The sequence below is a fragment of the Ictidomys tridecemlineatus genome, chromosome 7 (genome assembly GCF_052094955.1).
Source record: "Ictidomys tridecemlineatus isolate mIctTri1 chromosome 7, mIctTri1.hap1, whole genome shotgun sequence".
Taxonomy (NCBI): Eukaryota; Metazoa; Chordata; class Mammalia; order Rodentia; family Sciuridae; genus Ictidomys; species Ictidomys tridecemlineatus.
In genome coordinates, this window is record NC_135483.1 from 139,191,232 (window position 1) to 139,207,672 (window position 16,441).

At 40.6% G+C, this 16,441-nt stretch overlaps 1 protein-coding gene across 9 annotated transcripts in view; it reads left to right on the top strand.

The window, feature by feature from the left end:
* Myo3b (myosin IIIB) overlaps positions 1 to 16,441 on the top strand; it is a 505,529-nt gene that overhangs the window by 155,140 nt on the left and 333,948 nt on the right. For all 9 annotated transcript variants that reach the window (XM_078017569.1, XM_078017565.1, XM_078017563.1 and 6 more), the window contains 2 exons: positions 2,505 to 2,660; positions 16,095 to 16,191. In XM_078017569.1, the coding sequence (XP_077873695.1) occupies positions 2,505 to 2,660; positions 16,095 to 16,191 (253 nt within the window). The remainder of the gene's footprint in view (positions 1 to 2,504; positions 2,661 to 16,094; positions 16,192 to 16,441) is intronic.

Below are 16,441 nucleotides of genomic sequence, written 5' to 3' on the forward strand. Positions count from 1 at the left end.
CATGGAGAACTGACAAATCCTCTTGATCATCCCTTCCAGTTTTTGGATCTCCACGAGACAACAGATTCACATGTGGGTTTCTTCCTTGTCTGATTCTCTCTTCATTATTCACACATTTCTCTTTCTCTGTGATCCAGAGTCTCTCCAACAAGCCAAATGACCTGGCAACAGCATTGGAAGCCTTGCTTGTCCAGTGGGTGCTAATATTGTGAAACAAGATACACTACCTGCAGCTGCATCCCTCCACCCAGCAGAGACCTATTCTCATAAGGCTGGGTGGAGTAGGGGATTCCTAGGTGCTCTCAAATTCTATTTAAGGAGTTTTCCTTATCAAAGTGCCTGGAAGGACCCGTCTTCAGTCCTCTCCTTGATGCTCCCAGGACGCCTGTCCCTGGAGGCTGCTTTGGTCCACTGTCCCCTTCACATGCTATGAATTTTTTTAAAAAATGGCTACTTGTCTCCCTTTCAGCCCCAGCTCTCTAAAAGTTTGTTCATTTGAAATGCTGGGCTAGGCACGGGGAAGGAGGCTGCCCCAGTCCTTTTGCTCTTTTTTCCCTTTTCAACAAGTACCTGCTGGTAGTTAGATGAAGCATCAAAGCTGATGCAGAAAGAAAGCAAAACCAGAAGTGTGAGTGAGTGCTGTTATGAGAGTTTTCTGTCCCTGTGCATAGGGATACTCCAGTCTGGGAACCTGTTTGATGTGACCTGCCCACTGTCCCTGGGCAGTTATAGCTGGGGATTCAGCAGATCCTGGGCTCCAGTTGTTCCTGCTGAGGCTCCAGGGGGTGTTGTGTAACCCCAGGTCTCTCTTCAGCAGAAACCCTCAGAGGACATGTGACCATTCTTATTTTAGAAGTTTTCATACACCATCTCTCCAGCCACGGAAACTGGCCATCATCCTTATCACTGATCAACTAGCTACCCCTGGGGTTCCTTCTCAGGAAACAGTGATTCACATTTATTTTCCTTCAGTGGTCACATAGACAGATGAATAGACATGGCATCAAGGGAAGACTGCTGATAAAAAAAGACAGGACCAGTCTTTTTTTAGGCCTGTGCATTGATTTTGTATTGTTGATAGGGAAAATAATAGGTTATTCAAAAGACTCTGAACCTATAAAAGTCAAATGATTGATTTTCTCTGATGGCAAGGTAGAGGTGGCATTTATAGTCCTGGGGGCAGAGGATGGGGATCCTCTAGGTGCTGTTTGCTCTTCTAGCTGCAAGCTCCAGCTGCAAGAGGCAGGGGGTCCTTGAGCCAATCCTCAGCCTGCTGGGAAAGTCACTGAATATCCTCCAGGACTAGAAGGTGAGGAATGTGAAAGAGTTTTGCGGTGAAAACTGCACAGATTAAAGTTCTTTTTGTAAATCCCAGGGTTGAGGATGGTTTTAGGAATCCTGCTTAAATGTTCTGAAAGGTGCTAGAGGGGATGCTGGACTTTTTGACCATTTGTGGATGCATTTAATTATTTAAAATATGTAGTGTTTTTTAGATGTCACTGGCATGCCACATTTGGGTAAACTGAAGCTGTTTATTTCAAGGAGTAGGCAGAATGGCCTCTAGTATTTATCCTAAGCCTTCAAGGTGAGCTAAAGACTGTTAGCTTAACAGGGCGAATGTTGAAATTTCTTCTGCTCACCAAGGGCAGCTCCTCAGAATAGAAATGCGATGGTAATTGGAGAGGTATTCATCAGATTCCATTTCATGAGGAATTTTCTTGTGTCAAAATCATTTTCAGTAACAAAGAACACACAGCAAAATGCACTAAGTCATTGTTTTCTTTGAAAAGGGCACTGAGTCTGAAACAGAAAGTGGTTACACTGGTGCGGTTTTAACCAATTAACCGCAGAGTTCAAATGCAACCCAATTTTTACCATTTTGAATGGATGTTTTGTTCCCTGTTTGCGCAATCCCATCCCAATTCATCTGAAGGATATGGTGGTCACTTCCTGTTCTGAGGTTGTTCTGCTTTTCAGAAGACGTTTGAAATCAAGCTGCTGGATTTTCTGTGTTTTAAGAGACGTTCCCTGCCTTACAAAGCCCTTGATGCATTTCCCTATCACCGAATAATGGATGTTTCATGTTTTAAAATTTAATTGAGGTGATGGTATTTAATTCTATATGCTTCTAAAATAAAATATATAGATTAATCAACTTGACTCCATCAAAAACACTTTTCTATAATGAAAAATCAGACAGAATATTGTCTGACATTTTTTTTAATGTTTTGAATACTTCAAAGCAAATTGATGGCAAAATTTGTGCTTTCGATACTAATTTTAAACAATCTAAAATAGATTTCTGATATATCAATTAACTCAACTAATATGAGAATATTAGCTGTTTTTTCTACTTTCTGGTCTACATTAATAAAGAAGGAGCTAGGTAAGGTCAGCGATCGACTTGTATAAATAAGGCCTTCTTGCCCCTTCTCTGCCACATTCACAGAGGAACAGAGTGTCTAACATTGTACTTTGGGTTGTTTGTTGATTTTTACAAACAGGTGTCTTATTAAGGATTTTGAAAAGAGACCTTCCGTCACGCATCTCCTCGACCATCCATTTATTAAGGGAGCTCATGGGAAGGTTTTATTCCTGCAAAAACGGCTGGCCAGGGTGCTCCAGGAGCAGAAGCAGCTAAACTCTGCTGCTAAAATCAGGTATGGTACTTCATGTCATTCTGCATCCTCCCTCCCGTTATTTAGAAAAACGGCATGTATTTTGATTTGCCCAGTGTTGTTATTGGTAATGATCACGTCCCTGCATTTTGGAAAGTTTCATTTATGTGACATTAAGCACTCCACGCCCAGTGGATGAGCAGGCAGGCTTGTGCTTTTGTGCTTGTGCTTTTTTGGCTAATTTCTCTCAAATAGCTGAAATCTCACTGCCCTCATGTTTGGTTTGCTCTCGCTAAAAACCAATAGATACATGTATATATTTGTATTTAATAAAAATGCAAATTTTTCTTTTGACCAATAAAGGAAAGCAGCCATGTCTGAGATTATGTGGAAAAATCTTTACTTGGCTGTCTTAGACTTGGGAACAGAAATATAGGCTATAAAGTGATTTTTGGAAATTTTACTCTTTAAATTCTAAACATTTTTTTCTTTAATGTGTTCTGAGACCTTTTCCCCTTTTGTTAAAGATCTCTTGGAGTGAATTGAGCATTTTAAAGTGATTTTTTAGCTAATGTTTATGTTATCAAAGTAACTGTGGTTCTCACCCCTCTTTCCCTCCCTTTTTTAAAGGGTAGATTTTTTTTTTAAATGTTATTTTCTGGGGCAAGTGCATAAAACAGTGTTCTTGGTGAGTCACTTAGAAATAGATCTTTAGTTTCTGTCCAGAGGGTGGCAGAATTTCTCTTTAAGGAAAAAAAAATGCAAATAAACCTACTTCCTCTGCTCAGCAATTATTTGATTTTATAAAACCAGCCAGGGTACAGATAAGCTTCAATCCATTATTATTAAAAGACATCCGAAGTACTGGAGGTGAAGAAAATGAAATAGCATCAGTCACAAGTTCTAGAAATATTCATATATTCTGCAGAAAACTGTTTACAAATCGAAAAGTCAAACATTGGCAACAGCTAGCCAGAGGCAGAGTTTCAAGGTAACTATATTTTGCTGATTTCCTCCAGCTAACACCAGATTCCATTTTGGATAAATTTTTCCTACTCTTTCCTCTTTTCTCTGCCATTTCTATTTCTGTGGCTTGCCTCTGGATAGAGAAACAGAACAATTCTTGTGCTTGGTGCCTTTTTGAAGCACTGGGAACTTGTGTTTAAGCCCCAGGGAACTGAAATCCTCTTTCTTCCCTCGCTTTTGTTCCTATACAGCAGGAATGGCCCCCTACCACCCACCTTCACAGACACAGCACAACCACCCCAAAGGAAAATGAAATACAATAAAACATAAACCAAGCCCCAAACAAAGCTAACACTTAAATACGGTAAGTCAAATCCAGTGTCTCCTCCTTGGCTTCCTGTTCTGAGATCTGCTGCAGAATAGTTTCTAAGACTCCTTTGGAAAGTTAACCAGCGTTGCGTGTTTGGGTGACTTGACCTGACCAGATCTATGTTCGCTTTTTAAAAACTCTTCTCCTTTCACCATAGAGAATTGTATCTCTCTCGTGCTCTCTCGTTTGCTTCCTCTAATTTCTCTTTATCTTTGTTAACTCCCTTTGATGTCCAAAGCCTCATAGGTGGCAGAGGCTTCTCATGGGGTCTTTATAATCTTGAGTTTCAGTCAGTAGTTTGGGTTTCTTTGAACAGTCACTTAAAAAAAATTACAACCTCACAAATAGGCATCAATACCTTAAACAGCCCTTTCCTTAGGAGGTAGAAAAATTAATTAATTCCAAAGGAAGCACGATGTGTGTAATTGACACTTACCCGGCTACCTTTCCCACATGGTGACTTCCTTTTAGCAACTGGCAAGGAGTTAGCCAAATAGATGTTTTTATGAGTTCACCAGGAAAAAATGTCAGGCATCATTTAATGTTGATAAATTGATATATTTAAATTTGTGAGTTTCCGGTAAAGGTGGAAAAACAAAGAATAATTAAGGTAACATAGAATAATTAAGGAGAAAACAAAGAATAATTGCTGAGTGAATCAAATGCCCATTAATTTTTTTTTTTTCTGCAAAAAGAGGGCTCTGCAGTAGGAAGATGTAGGAATCAAAACCACTAAGTCTGCCAGGCTTGAATCCCTGCTCACCCACTTACTGGATAAGTTAATTTTTCTTTTCTGAAGTTTCTTCTATAAAATGGGGATTATTTTAAGGGTTGAATCTTCATGTAAAATGCTTAGAATATTGCTGGGGATAGAGTTAAATGTCAACAAATGTTAGTAGTAGGAGTAGTGTACATGATCTATTTAACTCTTTTTAACACTAATTACCTCTTGCCCTTAATCCATGGAAAATTTCATCTTTTTACCATATAAAATCATGACAATATATAGAACTCAGGTGTATCAAATGTTAAAGATATCAATTTCTGTCTCTTATTCAAAATCTAATTTATTCATTTATTCTTTATAGAGACATTTATGTGTGTAGGCCCTATGCTAAACATGGGTACTACAAAGGGAAATTTGATGCAGTTCCTGATAAAAAGCTAATAGTCTGGTGTGTGATATGGATAGGAATCAGATAAGAGCAGCTTACATGAAAAATACCTGGATAAAGAATGCCTGGGGTGCCCCTAGCGCACCTGGGAAAAGACATCTAGCCAACCTGGGATAAGGATGCTTGGAGAAGGCCCCTGGAACCAGGGGAAGATGGTGCTTGCATTGTCCTGGAGAATGAATGGAAGAAAATTGGGGGAGGAGATTTTTCTGGGTTGAGGGGAAAGGATGAGCAAAGGGCAAAGAGCAAAGGAGAGAGAGCTGGAGAGAGGTTGGGCTTGGGGAATTGGGTGAACAATTGGTTGACATCACTGGATCTCAGTGTGGAACAGGTAGAAGCGGGAGCAGGTATGCAGGGTCAGGTCATGATGGACCTCAGGACCTTGGACCTGTTCCTGAGGCAGGGAAGCTCCTGAAGAGTTGGAGCAAGGTTGTGTTTCAGAAGGGCGTTCTGACAGCAGCGTGCAGCAGGGACCAGGTGACTGGGTGAGCTTTCATGGTGGGTGTAAGTGGCTGAAGGTGTTAAGGTGACAGTATTATCAGGACTTCATGATGATTGGTTAAGCAAGAGTAGGGACTGAGGAAAGTACATCAGAGCCTATCCAAATGGAGCTGCTTTCCTGTCCTCGTTCACACTGCAATCAAATACAAATGGCCCAACACTAAGAGATAAGTCAAAAAGACTGCTCCCTCTCCCTATCCCATCAAAGGCAATGCCTAGTACTTACAGACATTACACACAGCTTCCAGCTCTCTGCCCATTGCAAGATTCCCCAAAGGTTCAAACAGTCCTTCCCACGGCCCCTCTGCCAGAGTGAGTTAATTTTGAGAAGGGATCCAGTGGAGTGAAACCTACAGCCCCATGGAAGGCTGCTCCCCCAAAGGCAAAGAAGGTCCTGACCACTTTTTGCACTTTCTCTAGGGGAGAGAAAAGCCTATAACTGCAGGGAAGAAGGCAGGTTTAAAGGATGGGGAAGACTGCACAGGGGAAGGAAAAGGATCTTATGTAGACAGAGAGACTGAGACAGAAGAGAGGAGATAACAGAGGAAGCAAGAGGGAGTGGATCAAGGGTTCAAGCGGAAGGTTGGTTGGCCTTAGAGAGAAAAAACTGTACGTTGGGAACAATGAATAAAGGTTAGATAAAAATTCTCGGAAAATTTGAGGAGATAAAGGAGATACTATGAGGAAGTTCAAGTTGTAAGATCCTTATCTTTCCAAAACATGAAGCAAGGTGAACTCAGAATTGGGAGTGGGCTTTGGATTCCAGAAAGGTGTTAAACCTTTGAAATAGACATTATGAGGAATATAATAAAGAATTCATTCATGATAGAGATAACGATATAGAAACACAGGTGTGGTTGTGCGTGCTTGTAATCCTAACAGCTCAGGGAGCTCAGCAGGAGAATTGCAAGTTTGAGGCCAGCCTGGACAACTTAGTGAGACCCTGTCTCAGAATTTAAAAAAAATAAATCTAGAGGTGTAAACTCTGGTAAAGTGCCCCGAGGTTCAATCCCTAGTACTGAAAGAAAAGAAAACAAGAACCAATGTGGAAGGCAATTGAATAGCATTCCAGTATAGTGAAGTTATCAGTGTTTAAGATGATGCATGCAGGACAGTATCAGACACTAGAAACTCTAAGAAAATGTACCATCGCCAACACCACCATTCCCATCTGTCATCTGGGGTGACTTTTAGCAACAAGGAACAGGAATAGAGAAAGGGGTACTGCCTACATCCCGCAGGGGTGGTAGAATCGGGATCCCTCTGCAAGGTATGGGCTGGCAACAAAAAGACCACACAGACATGGAAGTATTTTTTTCACAAAACGGGGGTGGTGGGTGGTGTGGTGAGATGGCTCTGTGACCTTGAGCTTCCTCATAGTATCTCCTTTCTTTCCTCAAATTTTCTGAGTATTTTTATGCATCTTTCCCAACTCACAGGTTTTTTCTCTCTAAGGCCAACCAACCTTCCGCTTGGACCCTTGATCCACTCCCTCTTGCTTCCTCTGTTATCTCCTCTCTTCTGTCTCAGTGTCTCCTTCTACATAAGATCTTTTTCCTTCCCCTGTGCAGTCTTCCCCATCCTGCTATCATGCTAGAAGGCGAGAGAGCAAAGACAAAGCATACACCAGGAATCCCTTTATTTATGCAGAAATTGACAAAGAATTCTTAATAGAATGTTCTTCACCAAATTAGGAAGGGAATGGGCTGGTCTAGCCCCAACGGGTAATCCGTAAGTCCAGAGCCATGAAAAAGCAGACTTCTTTGTCAAGCAGAGGTGGAGGCCACCTGCATCATGCAGCCCACAGCATGCAATGCCAGACCCACACCCCCTTGGCTCAAGGCTGAGAGAGAATGCTTAGCATCGCTCATGGGTGGTCACCCACAAAAGGGATTGTGTGGTCTTCTCCAGGGTGGAGCTTGGCTTCAATGGACCTGATGCGTGGACAAAAGAAAGGCAGTCAAGCTGTTGTGGGGCAGGTCACTTAGAAAACACATCAAGTGCCAGTTTTGTCCACATTGAAGAGTCTTTATTTAGCCAGCCAGAGGGAGACTACTCCCTGCAGGACACATGGACACGTAACTATCTCTGCAAGGAACAGCCCTGAGCCTGAGCATTTTAGGATATTTAAAGGCAAATCTGCAAAAACCACATCTAGGTTGACATAGCTGCAAGCAAACAGATACAGAAGCTAAAAAATCTGTTAGCAGAACAACTCAGTCAACTACATCTTGGGTCTGAGCAGGTGCTAGACCACCATCCAGCAGGTGGTCAGTGGGGGCGAGAATCTACTTCAAAGACATATAGGTCACCAAGACCACCATATCCTGGGATGAGTACATTTTGTGGGGTACAAAGTACAGAAGACAATATATATTTTTTTTAATTTAGCTGAAAACAGCTTTCATTTTGTTTTCTCAGAAATGGGTCCCACAGCTGTCTCTTCACGGGAACAGTAACAGAAATATTAAGGTGGAGACTAGAACAGTTGAGATGGAGTCCCTACGGCCATGCCTGCTTGCTTGTATGGCCATACATGCTTGCTCATATAGCCATAGTGACTCTATTCTTGCTACTTCAGCAAGGAGGGAACTGTTACAAGTGATCAGGAAGTTTTACCACAGCAATTGCTATTTTGTGTTGCCAAGTATGCTATGCTTGGTAACTATTAATGGGTACAGAGGTGTGGCTTTCCCATGGGAGAAGCATTTCTTACATGATATGGAGTCTCAGGGTAAAATAGAGTCTGTTTGGTAACTACTCATATAGTCTGGCCTATAACAAAGCAAGGTTAGCAAACAATCCTTGTGGTCTCTAGAAGAACTGCGAAGAAGGCGAAGACAGGCTTATTGACTTTGAGGCTGAGCCCTGTCCTGGTACTTATGATTACCATGGAGACGAAGAGCCAAATCAGAGGTGGACGGTGAGAAATGGGAGAGTAGAACCGAGATCTTGGAAACGTTTGAGAGATACTTAGGAACTCGGCAAAGATGAGTTTATAGTCAGCTTCAGCATAGAAGAAATAAAAGTTTTTTAGGTGTTGACAAGTTGAGGAACCCTGAGATCAGAATGTGAGAAGAATGAGCAAAGCTATTGGTGGGAGATGAGAAAACCAAGGGTTGGAGCAGGGGAGGGGTAGAGAAGGGAAACTTGGGGCCAGGTGCCAAAGAGGATGACGTCAGAGGGCGATGGGAATGTTTTAAAAGGGAGAGACTGGATAGGGAGGACAGTGGTAGGCAGCCAGAGCAGGAAATGTACACCCCCTCAGTGAGCAGATGGGAGATAGTGCTAGACAGAAGCCAGACGGGAGATGGTGCTGGACAGTGTGGCCAATGAAATGCCATGAAATGGCACTCAAGAATACTCCAGACAAGGCTTGGAATCATGGGGAGTTTGAGCATGATACAGTAGAAGGTGCACCATGCCCGAAGGAAGGAGGGCTTATCCTAAGGCCCCAGCTCACCTCTTCTGGGTCTAAGCTTTTCTGAGTATAGCAGCTTTTTGGAAAACCTGGCTGAGATTCATTCCTGTTTCACTACATGTGTATCATAGGTGTGTGTGTGTGTGTGTGTGTGTGTGTGTGTGTGTGTGTGTGTGTGACTATATCTATGTAGCTCTATAGAGGCACCTATGGAAAAGTGATATTTGGCTATTCCCTGATGCTGATGATGGTATATGCATAACCCCACTGGAATTTAAATTTTTCTGGTAAATTTCATTTATTTGGTTTAGGTACAATAAAGCAGTTATGGATCCAAGGCTTATTCTCTTAAAGGAGGTTAAAAAGCTTTAAAATTCTGTGAACAATACTTGGAGGTTACCTTGTTACTTAATCTATTAGAGATGCTTTTAAACAATTTGGTCATTTCCTTGATGTCAGTTCCTATTTCCTTGACCTTCAAAAGGACTTCTTCCCCAAACTAGTTTTGCAAAACTCTGAATTCATTAATATTACCTGCTATATCATCTAACCATTAAAGTTTAGAGAAGCCGACTTGGAAACATGCATTTTATCACTTCATAAGAGTTCTTGAGAAAAGAGAAACCACTCTGTGGAATATGAATGGAGGCAGGGAAGGCCTGATTGGTTGTCATGACCATGAACTCAGCTGTGAGTCTCAGTAAAATGACAAGCATGTCATGCCCCTGCAGGTGACTTGGGGCTTGCTGGGACTGCAAATATTAAACCCTCAAATGCCAAGGGTCTACTGTAAGAATTACTTGGTAGAAGAATTGGTGCTGTTTTTTTTTCCCCCCCTGCTCTGTTTAATGGATTTTTGGTTCTGCCCTTGTAATTTGCCTGAGGCTGATTAAAACAATGACTTCAGTTATTTCTTTTCAACCTGCAGCAGTGACCTTTAAAAACAGATTTCTGACCGCTTGCTTGCTGAGCTTTCCCCAATCAGTCTTGCTCACTCACTTGCATCTACCTGCAAATGTGTGCACATGCACAGGCACACCCATGCATACACACACAAACATGCTATATTCTGTATGCTGAGGATTACTGGGTTCCCATGTACATGAATGACTCCCAGATGATCGCTTCATGATGTGCTGAAGTTCAACACATAGGAAGTTAAAGATCCTCCTGTTGCCCCAACAGAGAAGAAATAAGTCTGTATCCTGATATGATTAGGATCTGCTCTCGCTGTCTTTAACTGAGAGAATGAATTGATATTTAATTTTCTTCTTGTCACTGACTTTTGCTTCCTAGAGAAGGTGGGTATATTATCAAATCCTGTTTAATATAATGGATGATAAAATGCTGATTTATCATAATTCTGGCTACAAATGTGCTTAGATGAAAAATGGTGTTACTATAATGATTTCTATTTTTATATCTCTGTATTATAATGTTTGAGAGATATGATCTTAAGTTTGAGGTTAAGATATAGCTATTGTAGTTAAAAGTATCAGGGTGGTATTTCTGTCCATAGTTGACTGTCAGTAGCATAGTCACATGTAGATTATCTGTCATTGTCATTTTCTTCCTAGGTCCACAAATAATTTGGAAGAAGTATTCAACATCACTTACTGGGGTAGCAACTTTCCTCTATGCTCATTTTTGGTGTTCTCCTTCTGTATGCTGGGATTACAGGGTTAAGGGAATGGTCCCTGGGCTCTGTCCATGGCCATGAGCCTTTGTCTTAGAATCTTGAGGGCTACCCCCATTGAGCCTGAACCTTCTTCCTCGTTTCCTCTCTTCTTTATGCCCCTTTTTGCTCCAGCCTCCATAGAGGTTACTTCTTCTGTATCTGTCATGTGGTGGGAGAATTAGTCATTGTATTAGTCAGCTTTCCTCACTGTGACCAAAATATTTCACTGAGTGGTTTGAAGGAGGAAAGGCTGATTTTGACTTAGGGTTTCAGAGGTTTTAGTTCATGTTCAGCCAGCTCCACTGCTCTCGGATGAGGCAGAGCATCATGGCGGAAGTGTGTGGTGGAAGAAACGCTCAGCTCATGGCAGCCAGGAAGTCGGGAGTTGGGGAGCAGAGGAGAGCAAAGGTCCAGAGAGAAGACAAACCCTTCCAGAGCACAACCCCAGTGACCTTCTTCCTCTAACTAGGTCCCTGCCCCTAGTCCATTCAGCCATCCATGAATTAATCCACTGATGAGGTCAGAGCCCCCATGATTCCTTCACTTCCCCACAGGACCACCTCTGGACACGTGAGACTTGGGGACATTTCAGATCCAAACCATAACGGTCATTCTCCAGTCCTTCCAGTTCCACCTTTGGATGGGGGGGAGGGCTCTGAACTGGATTTGGAGCTTAGGCAGAGGTGACCTTCATGATCCTGCCACAGGGTGACTGCCTAAAAGACCACAGTGCGAAGAACAACTTCTCACTAGCATGTGGCTTAGGTTAGAAGAATTTGTTTCCCTCCCCTTGTTAAGTAATGATTTAGAGCACTTCCTCCATTGCTTTCTCCTCCATCATTATTGGGGAAGGAGAATACCATGTCCTGTCTGCCCTGTGTGGAACTCTTGCAGCCCTGTTTGTTCCTGCCTATAAGGGCATCTCCACATAGGTGGCAGACAGAGAGAAGCTAAGGGGTAAGGAGTCACTTGGGAGCAAAATCATTTATAGGACCAGCAGCTGGAAAAAAATACTGCCGGGCCCTCTGATGGGTTGTTGGAGACATTCACATAGTATTGGTTTAAGCATAGTGCAGGTGTAGAGATTGATCAATAGGGAAAGCTGCTGCACTTCAGGAATTCATTGCATGGAGTAGCTCCTCCAGTATTTGAACTAGTATGCTGCCCTCCAAAGCTCCTTTCCTACACATGGGCTGGGTCAAAGGCATTCCAGGAAAGACCCCCATCTCCTATGCCTGCTGTTATCTTAAGGGAACTCCAACTCTGGCTCTGTCTTCCCATTCTGTTCTTGCTCTCCACTCACTTCTTTGGATTTGATGTTTCATACTCACTTAGGCCATGGACTCAGACACCAGTTCCCCTTTTACTTGAGTCCTGAAACCTAAGTCAACCCCACTTTATACCCTGACCCGCCACTATTACACCAAACCCAAACTCCAGGTAATAGTCCAAGCCAGAGCTTATCCTTTAAGCTTCGACCCCCAAACTCCATTTATTATAGAAGCTGGGATTGACAGTCAGTAGGACCTCATAAACACAAGTAGGAAAAGGCAATAGACTTTCCTGGAAATTGAAAATAACTTCGGAGCCATTAAAACTATAATGCCTTACCATATACTCTTAATTTAACAGAATGTCTTTTGATCTTTATTTATCCATTTGTATATCCCTCTATATTTCTCCAAACTTTGAAATATTTAATCTAAGTATTTTTTTTTTTGTTGGTGCTCTATAATTTTTGCAATTTAAAGGAATTTCAGCAAGTCAGCAATAGATGCTATTCTCAAGTAAGGCACTAGGTGGTGCATGTGAATTTTAAGAAAGATTTAAGTTTGTAGTTACCAGTGACAATATTAATGCAGGAAAAATTTTAAAATCTTTCAACTAAAAATAGAGAAATATAAGCAACATAACAGCTTTATAAATATATGTAAAGTCCAAGATAAGGTTTTCCAAAAGAGATAAAAACTGGAATCAATAATGTTTTTTCTTTTCTGTAGACCCTCCAAATCATAGAAGAAGGAAGAAAATTAAAACTGGCAACAATTTTAGTGGAGACATCAGTTGTTGGTAAAGGTAGATAGGGATATATCTATATAGCTATATATATCTTTATATTTTATATGTATGTGTTCATATAGAGATAGATGGATTTTTTTTTTTCTGGTTGGAAAAGTAGTTGTCTGTCAGCCTGGAAATATCTTGCATCCTATATCAGTGTCTAGATTGCCAGCTTCAACTTGGGGAACAAATAAGTCTGAAGAATTTAACTTCCCATAAGCAGGGAAAGAGATCACACACTACTAAATCTGTGGGTAAAATATTTTAAATGCTATCTTTTATTTATAAAATATCATTTAGGAAGATTTTGGTGAGCATTGAGCTCAGATTTACAAAAAAGCATCTGCATGATTCTTGTAGTTATATTTGGCAGACAGACATAAAGATTGCTGTGGCACACAAGTAATCTGCTATGGGCCTCAAGGAGACCAATTTTGATCATGGTGATATTGGATTGTGTATGTTCACACTGAAAATCAACTTTCTACTAGAGTATTTTTATCTGCAAGATTTCAGATGAGATTTTGTTAGTGTTTCCACTTTAGTTGGCTATAAAAATATCTTTCAATATGAAGCCTGACCTTCCTGCATGCAGTTCAGGCTACTTTAAGTACAGGTCAGTAGTGATGGGAATGTTTTCCAAAACCCAGGGGTGTTTTCCAATGGCTCAGTGATATTTTGAATTCTGATTTCCTTTCTCAATCTGCCTGTTACTGTTTACCTCTGAGCAACCTGAGATGGCTGCTTCTTTATATTCCATCCAGGGTATTTATTTGCTCTTAGTGGAGAGATACATTAAGAGTGCCTACTCCATCTTGACTGGAACCAGATCTGTGGGCAATTTTAAAATTCCTATTTTTTTGGTCAAATTATATGCAAAATAAACTCTAACTTATTTCATATTTCTTAGCTTATTTCATATAATTATAAGATAAGAATTTATGAAGGAGATTAGCTAGCTGAATTTAATTTAATGCAAATTTAATCGCTCCATTAATAAATGTTGCATTATTTTGCTTTATGATAAAATTTATGCAAAAAAGAACTCAAATTTATGTGGAGGAGAGTTTGGACAGAAATGTGCACTCTCCTGTTGTCCTGATTAGCAAAATGGCTAGCCAGCAGGAGGAAGCAGCTCTGAATAATAGTGAAAATCTGTATTTAAAACCAATTTCGTTTCTCTTTATGTCACCAATATGCAAGGACATAGATCAATAAACTGTTCTGTTGATAATTTGAAAAATGCTTAGGTTATAAATTTGGTTTTATTAAACAAAATTGTCATTCTAATTTGTACCTTATATGAATTATCAGTAAAACCGGTTCTAATAATAGAAGTGACTAATAGCATGATTCAAATATGCCTTCTTTAAATGTATCAGTGATGGGGATTGGAAATTAAGATTTAATTTAAGAGGCTAGAAAAGAAAAAAGTCAATGTTCTATCTGCTCATTTTTATTGTGTTATAAGCCCAAGACTCAATATGTAGAGCTGATGAGTTTGCTTCTTCCTTTTAATTTTTTCCACCTACTTTTGTGAAATGCATGTAGCCAAGATTGAGGTACATGTTCCCATTCCATGACTTTCATGTGGCACTTACAGTGAAACAAAGCCAGCTTCTGGGTTCTGGTTAGATAAGATCATGTCCATGGGTGATATCTTCTTATGCTGTGATGATGATGGGCATGAAAGTTGGCTGGAAAGAACCCAGCCATGATCCTTCTCTACTGGTGGGACATGGAGGTTATTTTACATGTAATTTTGCTCAATTAATGGTGTTCTGAGTAATGTGTGGAGTTATGCAAATTTATTCCATATTTTTGACAAGGATGTAAGAATAGGCCTTGGTGCATTTTTTCAGCCTTTGTGCATCTTTTATATCCATGACTGACTGTAACTGTTTTTACAGACTCTGGGAGAGAGAGAGAGAGAGAGAGAGAGAGAGAGAGAGAGAGAGAGAGAGAGAGAGAGAGAGAAGGGAAACAACTCATGAACGATTCTATTTATAAATGAAGAAAATTGAGATGTGAATCATTAAGGGATTTGCTGAATATCCCGCACTCCATTACTCTCAAGCCTGAGACTAGGACCCAGAGCTCTTAACCTCTAGGCCAGTGCTCCCCCCAACACCACATGGAGTAGTGATAAGTTTATGAAGGGAATTATAGGAAGGCCCAATTTAACACTGAATTAATTTTAAACCCTGAAAAACTATATTTTGGTATGCTGAAGGCAATTGTTATTTATTACCAACCAAGTTTTTTAAATGCATGGTGAACAATGGCCCCAAGAGAAAAATCCCAACATATACACAAAAGGACATATTTAAGGAACAAAACAAAACATAATTTGTTTCTAGTAGGAAACAAAACAAAACAAAACAACAACAAAAAAAAACTGGAATCAGCCTAATATCGACTAATATAGGACTAGGTAAATGAGTTGGAATATTTATATGATTAGAGTGACCGGCTAGGTAGATAGTTTTAAAAATCATCGTGTTAAGTGAAAACAAGCCTGCAGAATGAAATCCACAATATGATATCATTTTTATAATGGAACAAAAGAAACTATATATTACTCATGAGTACATATATAAATTTTACCAATATTTAGAAATAGGCTGGGAAGATATCTACCAAACAGTGGCCACCTCACTGCAATGGGACAAAGGTCATAAAGGGGTCTCAAATAAGCGAATAAGATAAAATGTAAACTGATCAATTCTTTGGTTTTTACTGTATTCTCAGAAGTCTGCTTTAGAAATATCTAAGTTGGGGGTGGTGCTGGCAGAATAGATGAAGGGACCTGGAAGGAAGGGAAGACTTATGATTGTACCCCAGTGAAACTCGATGCCTGAAATGAAAACAGGATGCAGACTGCCATTCGTGAAATTCCTTCCTATTGACATCTCAGGATTTTCCATGACTTGGTTCTTTTTATATGAAATATTGCGCATGAGTTGATAGTGATCTTACCACACCAACCAGGAAAGGCATGTAGGAGTGGTTTATTCCTGGAAGTGCTGTGGTTAGATTTTAAGGAAAGTAAATATATGTGATGGGCGGCCATTTGGTAATGCTCACCACTTGGCAGGAGTGAGACCCAGCTTAGGTGCACACCTCCCACTGGTAGCTCCACAGGGAGAGCCTGGGCATCTGCACTTGGCTTGCATTTACTCTCTCCATCTCTGAAGTCTCTTCACGTGTCATGTGACAACATTGGGAATGAGCCATCCTCATTAAAATCTTCTGCTATGTTATTTACTGCCTGAATGCCAATACTCTCTTGATACATTTCTAGGCATGAGAGGATGCATACCAGGGGACCCTATCATGTGCAGGATGCTGAAAAATACTGCCTCGAGGATGATTTGGTCAATCTCGAGGTCCTGGATGAGGTACTGAATATTTAGTAGACAGTTCTCATTGGAGGCGTTTGTTGTATGTGAATGGTTTGACCTTTCTGTCGTAGACCATGTTCTTCTAAGGTCATTTGACAATTTAATTTTATAGCCATGGGGTGAAACTCAGGGAGCATTTGGTTGCTGTGACTATGATCCTGTTTGTTTTCATTTAGAGCCCCTATAGTGATGAAGAGAAAGAATTTAGATTTTTCCTATAAAGCCCATTATATGATAGGGCTAAATG